Raw genomic sequence first — 17,520 nt, 5'->3', positions numbered from 1 at the left:
ACGGACCCTCCTCTTCCTCCTCTACCTCTTCTTCGCCCTCCGCCTCCTCCCAAAGGAAGTCTGCTTTTCAACAGCCTGCAAAAGGAGTCGGTTGGTATGTCGATCAACTGTGAAGCAGAAGAAACTGATTCTTTTCTGCTGAGGTATTATTCCTACAGTGCGCCAAGCGATGAAAACGGCATATTGTTACACTGTTTGATTTTCAAGAAAGATTATCTTTAAACCCAGGGAGCCACTGTGGCTTTGTGGCGAGAGAACCGAGTGTAACCACGCAAGCTTTGTAGGAACATCATGACACACCACTTCAATAAAACGGATGCCTTATTGCCTTTTAACACTTGGGGTCACAGTCCACAGTGGGTTCAGTGTCTATCACATTTCAAAATGAACTGGGTATGAAGTCCATCTCAACCTCTTGCCCTTCCCCTTCCCTGCTGAGACTATCATGGCACATTTGTCAAGCAGCAGAGGCAGTGAATTGTCAAGTAACTGCTTGGCCTTTGGTGTCTTGGGGGTGATTGTGAGTTATGAGATAAAGAGCGATACTTACTGGCGCTGTGGATAGACACAGTCTGTGTTGTATTTGGATTTTACTGCACTTGGAAGAACATAGTAGCAACCCTCTTTGTTAATGTATTTATCTATGAATGCATAATAAAATCTGAGTATTTCTGTGCAGCTATTAGCTTCCAACAATTCAAAACACTCATTAACAGACATGAGGTAGAGATCAGTCCGCAACCTTGGCCATGTAGCAATACACTGTGTCTGTAATACTAAAAGTATACAGACAGGAAACCGCTCCAGTTACTGTAATTTTTAAAATTTTCATTAATGTATGTAATCGAACTCGCTGCTGTGAAAAATCAATAAATAATTTAAAATACGATCCAAACCTTTCATCTGATTTTTAAAGCCAGTGACAAGTACAGCATACGGATGAGAAAAAGATAGTGTGTTACTACATGGTTTTGTTTAGAACTTGTTTTGTGAAACTGACCTGTAATTCAATCGTTTTTACTAGCTGTGTAGAGCTGCACTTTATTTTAGTCATTACCTGCTTCTCCCTCTGTTCTCCTTTCACTAATGTGTGGCAAATCCTTTCTTTGGTATTTCAGGCCATTGAAAAAAAACAAAACAGATTTTAGAGATTCCGGGAATCCAGTTTCCCACTTAAATGTAAAAATCATTTGTCTCACACCCTAAGAAGGATATATAATTGGTGTCCTGTGTTGTTTATGACTGACTAATATAGGCTGTATGGCTACTGCTTTCCTACTTGTGGAATAAGATTCTTTCATAGTCTAAAGTCATCAGAAAGTAGCTATATGTACAAAGTAAAGTTAACAATATATTCCACACCTGCTAGCTGGTGAACACAGTGGCATAGTGAACAGTCAAATAAAGAGTGAGCCATTCAGAGGTGGATTTACTGGTGTTTGTCAAATCATTGTTCTGCTGCATAACCCAAGTGCGCTCAGCCGACTTTCTCCTTCAGAATTTTCCGGTAGAAAGCAGAATTCATGGTTCCCTAAATTACAGCAAGTTGTCGAGGTCCTGAAGCAATGAAGCACCAACAGACCCTCACAATACCACCACAATGTTTGACTATTGGCATGATGTTCTTCTTATGAAATGCTGTTGAATTACATGATGGTACAATTAGAAAATACTTATCCACACAGGGCCGGGTGGGTCTGGATGGTTGTTTCCTTTGATAAATGAAATCATCATTTAAAAACTGTATTTTGTATTAACTCAGGTTTTCATAGTCTAAGATTAAAATTCATATAAAGATCTAACATAGTGAAGTTTGACTGAGAAATTACAGAACTGTGTGTGAATATGTTTGTCATATCTTTGCAAGGCCATAGCATATCAAATATATCTATGATATGAATTCTAGAGTTTAGTCTCAAGTGGATGAAAAAGACAGCAACAAGGTTTCAGAAAACCTTGGTTGTGTGAGAGCTGTTGGATTTGTTAATGGCAAACTTCGGTGCTGAATTATCAACCCGTATGCCGTTAGCTCATTATTTTCAGTCTTGTTTCCATTGCCTTTGCATATACTGTTCATCATCGCCGCTCTTTCTGCCAGTACATAACACCACGCTGTTGTCAGGCACGAGAATTAAAACAGCTACATTTAGGATGGTCATAATTTTCTCCAAAGGAAACCCCGTCATATTAATTAACATGATGTCAATGTGATGTTATAGTTGAGTATTTATTACAGAGTTTTATTTGCAAACAAGTTCCCTGCGCTTTCTTTAATTTGAAATGTGTTTTGCTGATACTGCAAAGTAATGCTGTACAAAGTCTTTTTCCTATCTGCTGAAATTTCTGTTCTCATTGTTTTTGTTATGGCCTTAAAGTCAAATATTTAGTCTAAGCCTTTTGTCGCTTAAAATTGTGTTTGACAGATAAGAGCCACTCAGTTAAGAATGAGCACTGAGGGCTAAAATTAGATGGGGTAAAAGTGCTATAAATATAACTTATAAGCATTATCACTAGGATTGCAATTGGGTCAGAGTTAAGCCTCCTGCTCTTCCAGTGAAATCAGAGAGGAGGTGGGGCCTGAAGCTTTGTCCCTTACTTACTGAGTGAAGTAGGGCTATTATGGCAGTTAACATTTAGCGATTAAATGTGAACAGTCTTTGTCAGTTGGTAAATGTCAAGCCCATGGCGGCTTTCCTTTCGTCTACCTTTGCTGCGAGAGGAAGGGAAGGGACATGTTGGTGCCACTGGGCTGTCAGCTGAGCCAATGGGACATATACTGCATATCTGTCACACTCATTCTGCACAGATTCTGGTGCATAGATACACGCATGCACAGTGTAACCCCACTGTCACCACCTCCATCTCCTCTGGGCCTTTTATAATGCTGGTAGCTGCTCTAGCTAAGGCTAATGGGATGGCAGGGCTGCTGGTTTTAAAGAGGGGTGTCGTGAGGAGAGTGGAGCAGAAAGCTGAAGATGGCTTTCTAATAGAACTAGGGTGGGTGCTTTGGAGTCAGAGGGAAGAGGTGGAGGGATGCCTTGTGGTCACTGGGCCATTTACTTTTCATCCCAGCACCCCAGCACGTCCTCCTTTTTCATACTTTCTCCTTCTCTTATCTACTTTGTGTCTCACTTTATCCTTTGCTCACTGTATTTCTGTCTCACTGTGCTTGCTTTCCTCCCTCCTCCTCCTTGTTGTTCAGAAATACTAGGCCTTTGGGGTTCCATTAAGTTGTGCATGAGCAGCTTTAACACCAGTGTCTTGAAGTCTGTCTTTGACCACCAGGATTTCTATGATAATCAGCTCATGCTGACACCAAACTAGCAAATACACTTAAAAATCATACAAACAATCTAAAGGGATATGTTTTGTTTTGTAAGAAGAACACAACAAAAAAAGTAAATATCTTCTCTGTGTTATACAAGCTAAAGTTGTCTTTTGATGGTACACGTTTGTATAAGCCAGCTTTCTGTAAGGTATTGCACCACCAAAAAGCTGCAGATGAGTTCTCAGTTTCTCAAACCTGCAGCATTAAAACTACGAACAGGTGAATTAAACAGCAGTGATTATCTCATTCAGTGTTGGAAAGGTTACTTTTAAAATGTATTCCACTACAGATTACAGAATACATGCCCCAAAATGTCGTTTGTAATGTATTCTGTTAATTTACTTAATGTGAGTAACATATTCTGAATACTTTGGATTACCTAATATATTGTCATGCTTATTATGTTACTCCCCAACACTGATCTTATTACAATTCAACATTCTGCTAGGATCAAAGTATTTTTGTACATTGTGTACTACTTTCCCAAGGACTACACATCTAAACATTACTGCCAACCAACCACAAAGCAAAATTACTTTAGAAATTACCTGAAAAAAGTTCACCATGCCTTAAAAGTTCCAGCGCTACATTCCATCTAAGGATTTGCTGTTTGCCCCAGAACAAACCTATTCCACTGAGTCCCCACCCTAACTAAGAGGACCGAAGAGTCCCACCTGTCCAGGACTTGGTGGATAGGAGATGTTTTGATGCAGTGAGGGGAACCTGTGCAATCTTAGACAGGTGTTAATGTTGTGGCTGATTGATGCACGTTCACCAGTGGAGTGATAGCAAGCATTTTGTTTTTTTTTTGAAAATACAGTCTCTTCCCTCATTTGGTTAATGGTAGTGAAGAGCATCTGATGTGTTACTATGAAATCTCCCATTCCTCAGCAGATTTTAAATAATGCATTCTTGTAAGGGCAACAGCTCAAGTTTCATGCTAATGAGACAGGCAGTATGCACAGCCCTTACTGGCAGGCTAGAATACTGGATGAGCAAAATGATTCCTCAATTCAGAACTCCATTAGAGTTAAGGTTTGGAAAACTTTGGAATCGTGGCATCATAAGCTATGGTTAAAGTCTTGTAGGATTAATGAATATTTCACTGGGTATTAACTGTAATTTATCTGGATTTGATTTCTGAACATACATATGGTGAGAAATGGATCCAAATGTTGGACAAAATCTCAGGATGACAAAAAAATCTATTTGCCAAACTAAAAAAAAAGAGGATAAATCAAAACATGCTGTACAAATCTAGCTGAGGAGAAAACTAATCCAACAGAGATGCGAGGAAATCGAAAAAATGATGTAAGATAGGAAAACTGGTAGACACATGAGGGTGAACGGATAATGTGAAAAATAGGAAGAGAGGGTTAGAAATACACAGGGACACAGCTGGAGCAGAGGGTGGGTGAGAATCTTCAAAAACAGGCTAAATGGGTATGTTTGGGTATGTTCGTCATAGCAAATTACATGGCAAGCTAACACAACTTTTGATTAGCTGTTAGCATAGCATAGCATCTATGTTAGCATAGAAAAAAAATCACCTTGAACAGTAAGCTACTCAAGCATTATTTGATTTCATTAGCCTGCAGCAGCGCTCAACCATTTCAATAAACACAGTGTGATTATATGAGAACTGTAAGCAACTTGAAAAGCTTAGCGTTTCTCAACTCTTGAGCACAAACAATGCGACATCTCATTTAAACTGGACGCGGGGCATGCCTGAAGCATCAAATATGTTTGTGTTCACACCATTTATTAACATTTGTTTTTCCTTACCCAGATATGGGGTTGGGGTTAACTACAGCTTTGACTGGAAATGAAATCCAGCCTCTTTCATGAAATTTGGAGCTTCCGCTATTCAGCTACTGTACGTCTTCAGCCTCACTTTCACCCTAGCTACACGAAGGGCACACTGTATTTGTGCTGAACGTATTTTATTAATTATTAAATGTGAAACTGTCCTTTCTAAAGTGAATCCCCAGGGAATACTGATCTGGAATACAAAAGTCAACCTTTGCTAATTTATTCATATATCACTGTCACTCTGTTATGTTTGTGTACAGTACATGATGCTTGTATGTGGCTCAAAATGATTTTGTATGTGCATGGTGCTAACATTAGGCAGCTGGTGTCTAGAGCTTGGTGACCTTGGTCATATGTTTGTTATTTTTCTCCCCTTTCAGTCTCTCATCACTCACCACTCTCTTCTCTGTCATTTGCTTCACTAGAGATTGTGGCCAAATACACATATCCCTATTCACTGGATATTCAGTGGCTGGCTTTTCAGTAGTTGGACAGAACACAAATCCTTAGAAATGAATGTTCTGATAGTTTCTATGATACCTCAGAGAATGTGACTACAAATGCTTATTTAACCTTGCCAAGGGGTTCAAGGTATTTTCTGAGTTTCTCAGCATGCCTTCTCTTACCTCCCTTATGTGTTGTATGTGGATGCAATGCTTGGAAGTGTGATGTGAAACAAAATGCCACGCCAAATGTCAGAATACTGAGTCACTTGCACGCCATCTGGATGCTATTATGCAAACTTGCCAAGGAGGTATTCTCCAGAGATCACTTACCGTGTCAGTAAAGGGAAATTTAATGTGAGTAATGTTCTTGCGGACTTGAGGGTGACTGTATCCAAAAAAGGTGTTTAAGATTAGTCTCTGCAGCCCATTGATCACAGCTATGGGTGTATATGCTTGATTTAACCATTAAATCTGACTGACACCATCTGACAAACACACAGCTCCGTCATCAACATACTGACAGCAAATCGGCCATTTAGCAATTTAGATAGGGATCCTGTTTAACCTAACAATCTGGAGAGTACGTCAATCACAGATAATCAACCCACTGTATGATTAGACAGCAGCACTGGCTTTGAATCTATTTTAATATGCCAATTAAAGCAGATGAAGGCAATAAGTAAAGGATGGCGGAACATTCAGGAGATCTCACCCTCCACACTAAGCTTACTTAACCACTGAAAAATAGGTTTCCTGGGGTGCTTTAAAGTAGTACCAAGAGAGTTTTTTTCTTTTTCTTTTTTTGCCATGTCAGCTCCAGGAGCCCAGGAGGATGATGGTGCATTTGGGTGTTCCGAGCTGATAAGCAGACTCATGGCCCTGAGAGTTTGGGGGTGCTAACTGTGCTGGGACTCTGTCTTCAATGTGGTTAATTGGTCCCCTGATTACTTTGGGATCAGTGAACGTTGCTCTCCAGGCTCTTAATGAGCTAGTCTTCTCCTGCTTCTCAGCCCGTCATTCAGCTTTGGCTCTCTCTGTGGACCCCTCAGACCAGACTTTGAATGGAAATCACCAGATTGAGACAAAACTTCACAAAGTTATGCTCTGTTTCTGGGTTCTGTTGCTTTCAAATTTTTACAGTAGAGACACATAATATCCTTCAATGATGAGTTCCCCTATCAGCACGGTCCATTTTTCTTGAAGTTTGTCACTTTTTAAAAACTTGCTGGGTAGCGTGTACTGAAACTACACATTTCATGCGCAACAACACGTGAACTGCATGCAGTTTACATGGTTGGTGATGACCTCTCCACAATTATCCTCAATTAACTACTTTTCAACTGAAAACATGTTTCTTATCTTCAAATCAGATGTTTTTTAATCTTCTAGGATTTTGTGGAAATGGCAGCCTTATTCTGAAAACATGTTGAACTGCAACATATCTTTTACCAGGCTTGGTAAAATAATGTCCAAAATAATGACTTAAAAAAGTCTAATCTATGTTGTGGAATTGGCTTAAATACCATTTGGATTTTTAAATATACAATAAATACTTACTGTTAGTGTTGTGTTTATCAGTAAAGAATGAAAATATTATTTCAGTTCTAAAAGTAAAAACATTCAATTTAATTGAATTCAGTTTCATTTTATACAGCATCAAATCACAACAAATGCCTTAAGGTGCTTTATATTGTAAGGTAAAGACCCTACACTAATATAGAGAAAACCCCAACAATCACACAACCCCCTTTTAGCATTTGATGACAGTGGGAAGGAAGAACTCCCTTTTAACAGGAAGAAACCTCCGGCAGAACCAGGTTCATGGGGAGCAGCCATCTGCCGCGACCAGTTGGGGCTGAGGGGGGGGGGGAGAGACAGGACAAAAGACACAGGGTGGAAGACAAGCCAGAACATATAAATCAGTCATGAATATGAATTAACTGAAACTATATGATGTTCATGTGTTACTGGAGTAACTAATATTAGAGTGTGTATTCTACACTCTAATTAATTTTTCTCTACTTCCCTTCATACATACTGCAAGAGTTCACCTTACAATATAAAGCGCCTTGAGGTAACTATTGTTGTGATTTGGCGCTATATAAATACATTATAAATAAAATAGAACTGAGCTGAATTGAATTGAATGAAGAAAATAAATTATTGTATGTTCTGCACAGAGGACAGATGTTTACTTGTCACCTGCTGTAGCTCATTACAGAAAAAGTTTGTTTGCAGAGATGAGTCATTCACTTTGTGACTCATTAACATAATACGTTGGTTTTTGGTTTTTTTCCTGGGGGTGGGGATAGGGCGGGGTTGTTGCTTTCTTTGTTAGATTGAAATGGACCAGTTTTAACCATGTTTGATTTAAATGCATGCACTCTGTGCACGCTATGATAAGGCATCCTGTGTCTACTCTGCAGTATAGGAATTAAGATCAAGTGAAATCATAGCAGTTTTTTCCACGCCAGCACCAACTGATACCTGGGCCATAGTCATTAGCAGTTTTTAATAATTAAAAGAAGTTAATCTGCTATTATATACCCTGTATGTGTCATTAAAAGGCTGTTTCTCTTAAATTATCACCATTACTGAGGGTTTTCCCAGACACAGGATGTCTTGGCTAGAAGTAGAGCAGGTCGCCTGCTAATCAGAATCCCTGCCTCCCCCCAGTCTGCATGCTAAAGTGTCTAACCCTCAATGTGTCCATGTGTGATTTTGAGGAAGTGCTTGAGGCATAGAATAAAGTGTGTGAATGTGGCTTGCACGCTACTTTGAATGCTCAGGTAGAGTAGTGAAAGGGCTATGTAATTACCAGTTTGTCAACCACATTTTGTTTTACTAGTCACCTTTAATAAGATTAGCATAATCACATGCACATTCATTCATAAGTCGCTCTACTATTCAGTGACATACCAAAAATGTTTATTTCATGAATTGTTTATACTAATAAGCTAAAGTAGATGCAGTGAGCTTTAGCAGAGACAGAAAGTCTTGGTTGTAGTGATCCAGTCATTCCTGGCATCACTACTCAAAACAAGCCTTTGTATCAGTAGTATTGATACTTTATTTTCTCTAGGTATTCATCCAGACACCATAATAGAAGCGTCTCACTGCCTAATTGGCAAATACAATACATCAATTGCATCAATCAACAATAAATCTGATGCAAGTTTCTCAAACACTGATTTTAGGTGAAATAATTCAGTAGTATACTTCATAATAATAATTATTTTGTAAGCTAAACTAGTTCAAGCTCTCTTGGTGTGCCACCTGCAGCGCACAAAATAGTTGCCTTGTTGTTGTCATTTAATGACCTGAACGCACTTCAGTTTGTCTCAGCAAGTCATATCCTCTCACTCTCTTTCACTTTCATGCACAGAGAAGCTTTTGATAAGTGCTTTTTCACAGTAAAATTAGCTTCCCTAGTTTATGTGTTTTGTGGTTTCATTTGTAAGTGGTGACACAGTCACACTACACTTAAGCATGCCCGGACACAGTGCTCAGCAATTAGTCAAAGTAACACACTAGTCAAAGGAATTGGACTTTGGGATTCAAATGAGCCTAGTGTGAGTACACCTGTTTAATCACACCAACAAATGAAGAAATCTCTCTTTTTGGCAGGCGTATTCCTGATCAGGAGGGGTTTCATTTTAGGGGTCTTCTCCTGAATTCTAACATAGATAGGAGAAGACTTTAGAAATGAGGATGACAGTAATCTGAACATCTTCTTTGGTCCACCAGCAATACACCCCACCGCATGATCATAGACCATAGATAAAAGTGAAGAACACATTGATTTGATGCATTAGTAAAATAAGCAGCATTATTGTGATATAATAGATCATTAATAATGAACGATAGTGCTACCAGGGACAAGTAAAAACAAAAGATCTGTTGTGACAGATACAGATAATATAGTAACTAAAAAGACATAGCTTTTTATACATGGCTTTATATTACTAAGCTGTTCATTTAATATGTTCCAAAGAAGCAGTTTCTGAAGTCTGTGAATTTATCCCCTTGAATAATCTTTTCTGTGAGTCACTGTTAAGCACTGATAAGAAAAAAGAAAAAGCCAGTGGAGGAACACACAGAAGACACATCTCATCTATCTCTATAGCTCGAGCAAATATTGAAACCCATGATGTGAGAGCGTCGGGCCTCACTCTCCTTCTTCACTTCTGTGACAGATGTAAATGGATGTTTCAGCAGTTGGCTCTAATGCATTTTTAAACAGGCACAACAGCAGACAGCAAATGAACGTGTTGCAATGGCAACACTCTACACTGGGGTCTCCATCTATTGCTGCCTTCCCCTCTCATACAAACACACAAACCCACGCTGCTGAGAATAGCTGTCATTCATCAACTTTCTCAGTACAATGGGCTCAGTAAAGGTCCCATCTTTCAACTAAAGCACTTCCACGGTGCGGTGCCAAGGCGAGCACCATACCACTGCATCACATTCCCTGTCATCCCACAAACACTCCAGCACAGCAGGATGGATAGGTGATTGGGGCCAACTGTTGTTTATCCTCTGAGATGAAATTTAAAAAGGCTCTGCTTACTCAAATGATAACACGTTTGACTGTTACTACTGATTAGAGCTTCCTTGCAGAGACAGAAAAAAAGGGATAATGGCCAGAGATGAGGACCAGTGCATGTTAAGTTTGCAGAGTCCATTCCAAAGACTACAAGTTCAAAAACACATCCCAAATATATTGTACAAACATTATCCATAAGAAACGTATTAATCACTCTGATGCATACTCATCCTGAAAAATTACTGCCTTTCCATGCACATATGTGGAAAGCCAGAGATAGAGATGGCAGCAGTAAGACCTACAGCACAGAACATCAGTGAAAAAAACGGACTGGAGCCATAAGCTAGTCTGCTGGGATTCTGGCTGAGCTTGAAGTCATGACCTGTCTGGACAAACACTGGGCTTGATTTTTGACCGTGTCAGATAACACACAACTGTATAATATGCATGCTAAAAAATTCAGATTAACAAGAACACGATTTGGGAAGCAACCAGGGCAAAGCTTATGCTAGCCTAATTAGCTAAATTAGCTAAGCAAACAACATGAAACATATTTGTCACCTTGTGTAATTGTGTGCTCTGGTAATGTTTTGCTGACAGTACAGTTCAGAACGCTACTGATGTGGTATCTCTGAAGGTCACTGCACTTCACAGCTCCCATCACCGAGGAATCTAAATCCTTCACTATTTGTTCATAACAGTGTCGCTAGCCGACCTGTAAGCTGATACCATTCAATGTTAGCAAGTTAGCTGGTGGCACAAAAATGTACAATAACTTCACCGTCTTAGATTTAAATATGAAAAACTATGTACCAAAGCAGGGGAACACTATCAGCTCCTTCTTTGTATGAGTCATAACATTTTTTGTGTTTCTTCCATAGTTTTTCTTTCTGAGTTTGGATTTTGTTTTCTTTTCCACAACTGTTTTTTGTTGTTGTTGTTTTATTTTTTGTAAATAAAAGTATGACAATGGTTTCAAGTCAGCTGACAAACACTGCCCCTAAGTTTCTGGGATTTCTTGGTTGGCTTCAGTGTAAAACAAATTGTTTTGGTAAGTGATGACCAATGACCGATTTCACTTAATTTCTCTCATGATAGTCAGACTTCATCACAAACAGGTAAAAATTGCTCAGTGTAAACAGGCTGCAGACCTTGAAATTTGCTCTGAAGGTTTGGCTTTGTTTTGGTTTTTTTGCTAACTACTTTTGTCTGAGGTTAAAAGAAATCTGTTTTAAAAAATATGTTTTATGTGAGTTCAATATAACTTTCATTTCTAATGAGTTGCTTGGTCATTGCTTATGTAAAAATGTTGGTGCAAAACCTCTCTTGGTAGGTTCACTGTGTATTTTTGTGTACTGGTCATATAATTTTAAACCAGAATGTCTTTCTCTGTTCATTTGTAGTTGTACTGGTGGTTTCCTGTGTTCAAATGCACCTGCAGCACTGCAGTTCATGGATCTTTTGTAATGATGAATGCATAAATGCGCGTCTTTATTCTTAAATAATACACTTTACAAAAAATACAGTAATTGCTCTTGACTTTTCCAGGACAGGATGTTGTATGCCATATTTCTGTTTTTTTCCTTTCGTCTGTTTTAGCCTACTTTCCAAAATATGTCTGGTGTAAACATATTTTGCAGGCTAATGTCAAGCTTACAGGGGACTCCATTTAGATTTACTCATCACACAGTCTCTCATGTCTTTTCTTAATTTGAGGAAATTAAAGGGATATTTCACTCAGTGAATAGGTTTACACGCAAGTGTGGAAAGTAACTGCGGCATCGTGTCTTATTTAAACTATAAAAGTCCATTAAAAATGCACAATGTTTTCTACATAGATCTATATTTTGTGAATTATATAAAAAGCATATCTCCAAGTGCCACTAGAAGACAACATTTCCAGCTTCTTCAGTGAATTATCTCTTTAATTATCACCCTCACACTGCTTGAAGTCTGTGTTTTAGAACATACAGAGCATTCCTCGTGAACATTGAACAGATCTTTCATTGCTTTTGTCATTGCAGGTACCCATCAGCCCAACTATAACCATGTGGCTCTAGGTAGCCCCACACGCACACCTAAGAATGGTAAGGAAAACTAGAGGGAAAGGGTCTTATGCAAGTAAATTCCCTGGTCAGTTCAATGTTTCAAATGTTTGGAAGTCTAGAATGCAGCTCTTAACATGTTTAATGGGGTAAATTCATTGAACTGATCTAATTTTCAATTTCTTCATTTTTAATTTTTGAAATGGGGGCACTTTTTTTCTTTGAGAGACAAGAGACAGTAGTTGTCGGCCATCTGTCTCTCTTTCTTTAAAGTGAAAACAACGTAATGCTCTGTCAAGGTCATCCCATCCCACGACAATGTTCTCCACTGTTGTCCTAAAAAACCATAACTTCACGGTGCCTGAGAGGAGCAGTACCGTGAATCAGCTTTTATTACTCAAGTTAATCAGCTGTTCCTTTGAGGGAGCTGAGGCGGCCCGTGGTCACAGTCTGCCAGTTGAGCAGTCGTGTAAGAGAGGAAAGAGGAAAGATAGCAAAGATAAAAGAAAAAGCGGCATTGAGCTGAATATTCCCTGCCTTGTGCATTTATTACATTGCCCTGATCTCACCGTGTGATTTTTATACTGTTTGTTTCAACCACAAACATTAAAAACCTGCTATCATTGAGGCACTTTGGAGCCATAGCTAAATTCTGCAGACAGACTCATTCCTTCTTTATGGACACAACTGACCGTGTAGTCCACACACATACATCCACAGACTCACACAGAATCACACGCATAGATAAGAAAACTGCATACTGGGAACAAATGCCTTGGAGATCTATGGAAAACATGAAAAATCCATTTCAACACATCTAACACAGACACTTTGATCACAAGCTGCCAAAAATCCTTCAAGTTTTGGCACACAGTGTATTTTCCAGATAAAAACCCACAGCCACAACCCCCCCAGCGGCCCTTGACTGAAACAACCAGGAGATACTGCTCCATATCAGAGCAGAAAATGCACAATCATACACACAAGTGTACATAGCATGCCTCTGGACTTAAAAGCTGTTTTCATTAGAATAATTTTGAGGGGAGATTTTCTGTACTGGCTGTGCTGAATATGCAGAAGGTCTTTCAGGAATAGGTTCTGTTTCTCTTACCATCAACATGTTTCTGAAATATTTGTTTTTCATTTGGGTTTCGGTAGCTCACCGATCATTGAGACGTGGTAAGTCATGCATACATATGTTTAATTTAGTGTGAATATTCATTCACTGCATTCCAGCACACATTTGTGTACATACCACGACTCTTACCTTTGTTTCCTCCTTTCTCTAACTTAAACCAGTGTATTTTCAGACCTGATTCAAGCAAGAGTTTCTGTTTGACCTTTGCTTTGACAGCACAGTTTGTTGTTGGTCATGTGGGCCAACAGGAATCAGGGACACAAGCTGATGAGTTACAGTAGAAAATTATTTATGTTATATTTATGCAGTATTTTTCGTACTGTCAAAAAAATCCATCAGAAAGACCAAAACCAAATCAACAATTTTGAATGCTGGTTTTTATAAGAATGGCTTTTACTGACAAGCAGCCAGTTTACTGAGAGCCCAGCTTCACTGGGACACTCACATATGTGTGTTACACGTAAGAGGACTGGTACTTTGTGTGTAATTCTGTTCGAAATTATGTAAATGCTTTGTGTGACAGGCTCTTATATCAGTTGTTATCTTCTTCCATTTCATTGATGTATCCAATTAAGCTTATTTTATGTTGCAAAATTATGTTCTGTCTTCCATGAGACGAGTTTCTCGTGGTCACCCGTGGTTCTCATCAATGATGAGCATTTGTCGTTGTGACTCAGGGTATCCTTTAAGTTTAGGGTTCAGAATGTTCTACTTGGACATTTGCATCCCCTGAGTTGATTTTCAGAGCAGTATTAGTGCCACTGTCAGTAAACGTACTGATACCTACTAATTCTGCATCTAAAATTCTGCATCTGTGTGAACATAACACCATACTGTTATTTAATTCTGAAAGACTGCTGCTCTTATCAACTGTCATGTCATTCATGTCATTACTATGACCAAAGGTTATGTTACATAGTCAGCGCCTTTGGGTTTAGGTTTAATTTGCCAGAAAAAAACAACACAACAATCAAAGTTACAGATAGTTATAGCTATAGATTTGACCGATACAACTCATAATTATTGTTTTTCAAAACTATATCACAATAGTTATGAAGTTATGAAGTAAAATCTTCTGCTGATTTTTTTTTAACTATTTAAGTCTTGGAGCCACATCTGTGTGGCTTTACTGTGTTTAAACATAAAGTATGTCTGCTAATGAGATAGCTAACAGCATGCCACAGTCTGAGTTGATTCCCCACTTAGTAATGCAGCTGTGGAAGACAACCCACTCACAAATTTTTCACTTCGATCTCCCCCCCCCGCAGCTCCCAGGACCCCCTGCAGTCACTCAGCCATGCTGCCGTCCCTGCTACTTTACTCTCGTTCCTTCTTACAGTCGTGGTCATGAGTTTACATACGCTCATCATAGGCTTTAATGTCATGAGCTTTTATTTCTTTAATCAATTTTTTCCCCGGGTGGAACGATTGTGTAGATCAGGTAGTAGAGCAGGTCACCTACTAATTGGAAGGTTGGTGGTTCAGTCCCCATCTGCCCAGTCTGCATGCCAGATAACCCGAAGTTGGTCTCTGATGCGTCCATCAGAGTGTGAATGTTGGATAGAATGGGTGAATGTAGTTGTGTGCAGTGCTATATAAGAACCAGGCCATTTACCATCTACATCTTTAGTGACGTTAGTGTCAATTTAAATGAGCTGTATGTACACTTTTGGGCCTGTATGGATAACTTTGACTCTGTGTGCTTTAGAGACAATCCAAAATAAGTCATTATGGATGTACAGTCATGCACAATCATTTCACCCCTAAAAGGAACAGTTCAAAGAATTTATTTTAAAAAAAAACCAAATTATTACCGTTCATGTCCATAATGAATGCACGTAAGCTTGTGACCACAACTGAGCATTTCAGTCTCTTGTTTCTTTTTGATTCTCTTATCCCCATCTCTTGTTCTCTTTCTCTTCCATCTCTCCATCCTGCAGCAGTTACTAAAAACACTATTCTTATCTGTCGTTTGGAGGCTAGTGTGGAGTCACACCCATGCCCGCTGCTCTGCACTGCGTGACAGACTCGGAGCTTGCGGGGGAAAGCTAGATAGAGCAGGAGTGGGAAAGAAAATGAGAGAGAAGGGAATACTGAATGGACAAGAAAGAATTAAGGAGCAAAGGAAAGTGGGTGGCAGCATGGTAAGACAGATAAGATTGACAGAGTGAGGGAAGTGGAATGGGACAGACTGCGGATGTTTGTGTGTGTACATGTGTGAAAAAGAGAGATAAAGAGAAGGAGTAGAGTGAGAAGAAAAGAAGGCTTGGGTCCAGTCCCCCACCCCCACCTTCCTCGTCTTCCTGGCATCATCTCACATCACACCAACAACAGGCAGCCAGGCATTGCTCCCGTCCCTGTCCCAGTTCACATCACAGCACTGTCACAAGCAGGGTCACTCTCCAGCACACATCTGTTGTTTGGTGTGTTGTCTATTTTTTCCTTGCCTTTCCTTGTTTGGACCACTGTTTCCTCCCGTCAAACCACCGCATCGCCTGTCAAGTCAGTCCCACACCAAACACTCACTGAGTGGCTGATGTGTCCGCCTATACTCCCCCATCACTGGCACCAACAAGTTGGAGTTTTAAAATATGCAACAGTTTCTTAAAGGCAGATATTCAACTTTTTTCCTCAGCAAACTATTGCTGAACTTTAAAGGACAGAGGGATGATTAAAACAATAAGACTTAGAACTTTAGAGCTATGGTACAAACCATAGAAAGCCTACAACCAAAGTGATAGAAGTATTTCAACTAAGTTACAACATTAAAATCAGGTCAGTTCAGTTCCATCATTTGTAATAACAGCACCTGTCAAAAGGTAGTAGGCTTTATTAGGCAGAAAGTATCTTCTAGCAGGATAATATGTGGTTCCAGAATACAACAATTTTGGAGTGATAGTTTAAGGAATGTAACAAAGAGATCAAGGTGTCCTTCAGCCTCCAGATTCCCATCTGATTTAACTGAGCATGTGTGGGATGTGCTGGAAAAACAAGTCTAATTGATTTGACGCTCCACCTTGCAACTTGTATGACTAAAAGAATCTGGTCCTAATATCTTGGTGCTTAATACCAAAGGACCTAGGGTGTCGTGTCTAGAAGGGTTAGAGTAGCTTTGGCATAGGGGAACCTACACAACCTGTTTGGCTTTAATGTTAAGGGTTATCAAATAAGAAATGTTTTATAGCCATGACTATCTTTAATAGTCTAGTTTACTGAAATATCAACAGGATACGTAACTCTCTCACTCCACTTTAGTACGAGTGGACTGGGTTTTCTATTTCAGCAACATAAAGTGTGATTGTTCTCAAAATCTATCTCAGTCATTCTCCAACCCTTTCACATGTACCTTCCTTCAGAAGTTTCTTTCTTTAACCCTCTGAGGTTAGTCACCATAAGGGATAACTCTAACTCTGCCCTACCCTTATAGTTTGGAGAAAGGCACAATAGACTATTAGGAAAGAAAGTTCATGTCACTTAGAATGATTATTTTCTTTGCTCCCTGATTGCTAAGACACAGGAGAACAACTTAATCAAAACAAAAACTACATATTCTGATTGTCTAGAGTTAGAGTTAGTAAAGACTCACACCTCAGAGATACAAAGTATGAAATGTAAGCTGCTGACTCTATCTGGTTTATAAAACCAGCTATTCAAAACATATTTTATATGTACTCATGTGTGAGTTCATGTGTATTTGTACAAATATAGATTTTTTTCTTAGGTCACTACAACCCCCAAACTCCCAGAAGAGGAGCAGGGCTTCCATATACTCAGTGGCTCCCTTGGTTGGAATTATTATTTTATACTGACGAGATTAATTTGGAGATTATTTCAAAGGACCTCTGCCTCCAGCAAATATTTGTACAGCTGAAACTCCAGCCTGTCTGCCAGCTCACTCTTTTTTCTTCACAGCAGGTGGTCTTTCTGTGATTGTTCCCTGGGGTCTCCTTTTTGGGGGGGGTGGCGTAGGAGACGTCAGCCTGCCCATTTCCCCCCCTTTTTCCCTCTTCTGTGTCTGTATATGTATGTATGTGTCTCCAGAAAACAATCGGATAAGTGGCATCCTGACCTCGCAGACGGAGCCCTACGACCTGTCTTTCTCACGCTCCTTCCAGAGCCTGTCACACCTGCCACCCTCCTACGAGGCGGCCGTCAAAGCCGACCTCAACCGGTTCTCGTCCTTGAAGAAACTCAGTAGGTCC

General features: G+C 39.5%; 2 protein-coding genes across 5 annotated transcripts in view; both read left to right on the top strand.

Annotated features, from left to right (window-relative positions):
- The window catches only part of myocd (myocardin), a 550,512-nt gene that overhangs the window by 162,649 nt on the left and 370,343 nt on the right, over positions 1 to 17,520 (top strand). The window lies entirely within an intron of this gene.
- Positions 1 to 17,520, top strand: part of LOC309713313 (shisa family member 6) — a 76,498-nt gene that overhangs the window by 54,331 nt on the left and 4,647 nt on the right. For 2 of the 4 annotated variants that reach the window (XM_082544860.1, XM_082544859.1), the window contains 3 exons: positions 12,160 to 12,222; positions 13,339 to 13,359; positions 17,360 to 17,512. In XM_082544860.1, coding sequence (XP_082400986.1) covers positions 12,160 to 12,222; positions 13,339 to 13,359; positions 17,360 to 17,512 — 237 coding nt within the window. The remainder of the gene's footprint in view (positions 1 to 12,159; positions 12,223 to 13,338; positions 13,360 to 17,359; positions 17,513 to 17,520) is intronic. The other 2 variants (XM_082544861.1, XM_082544862.1) reach the window with 2 other exon arrangements.

This window comes from Aulonocara stuartgranti, assembly GCF_965226115.1.
Source record: "Aulonocara stuartgranti genome assembly, chromosome: 8".
Classification (NCBI taxonomy): domain Eukaryota; kingdom Metazoa; phylum Chordata; class Actinopteri; order Cichliformes; family Cichlidae; genus Aulonocara; species Aulonocara stuartgranti.
This window is presented reverse-complemented; position numbering and strand designations above follow the sequence as displayed.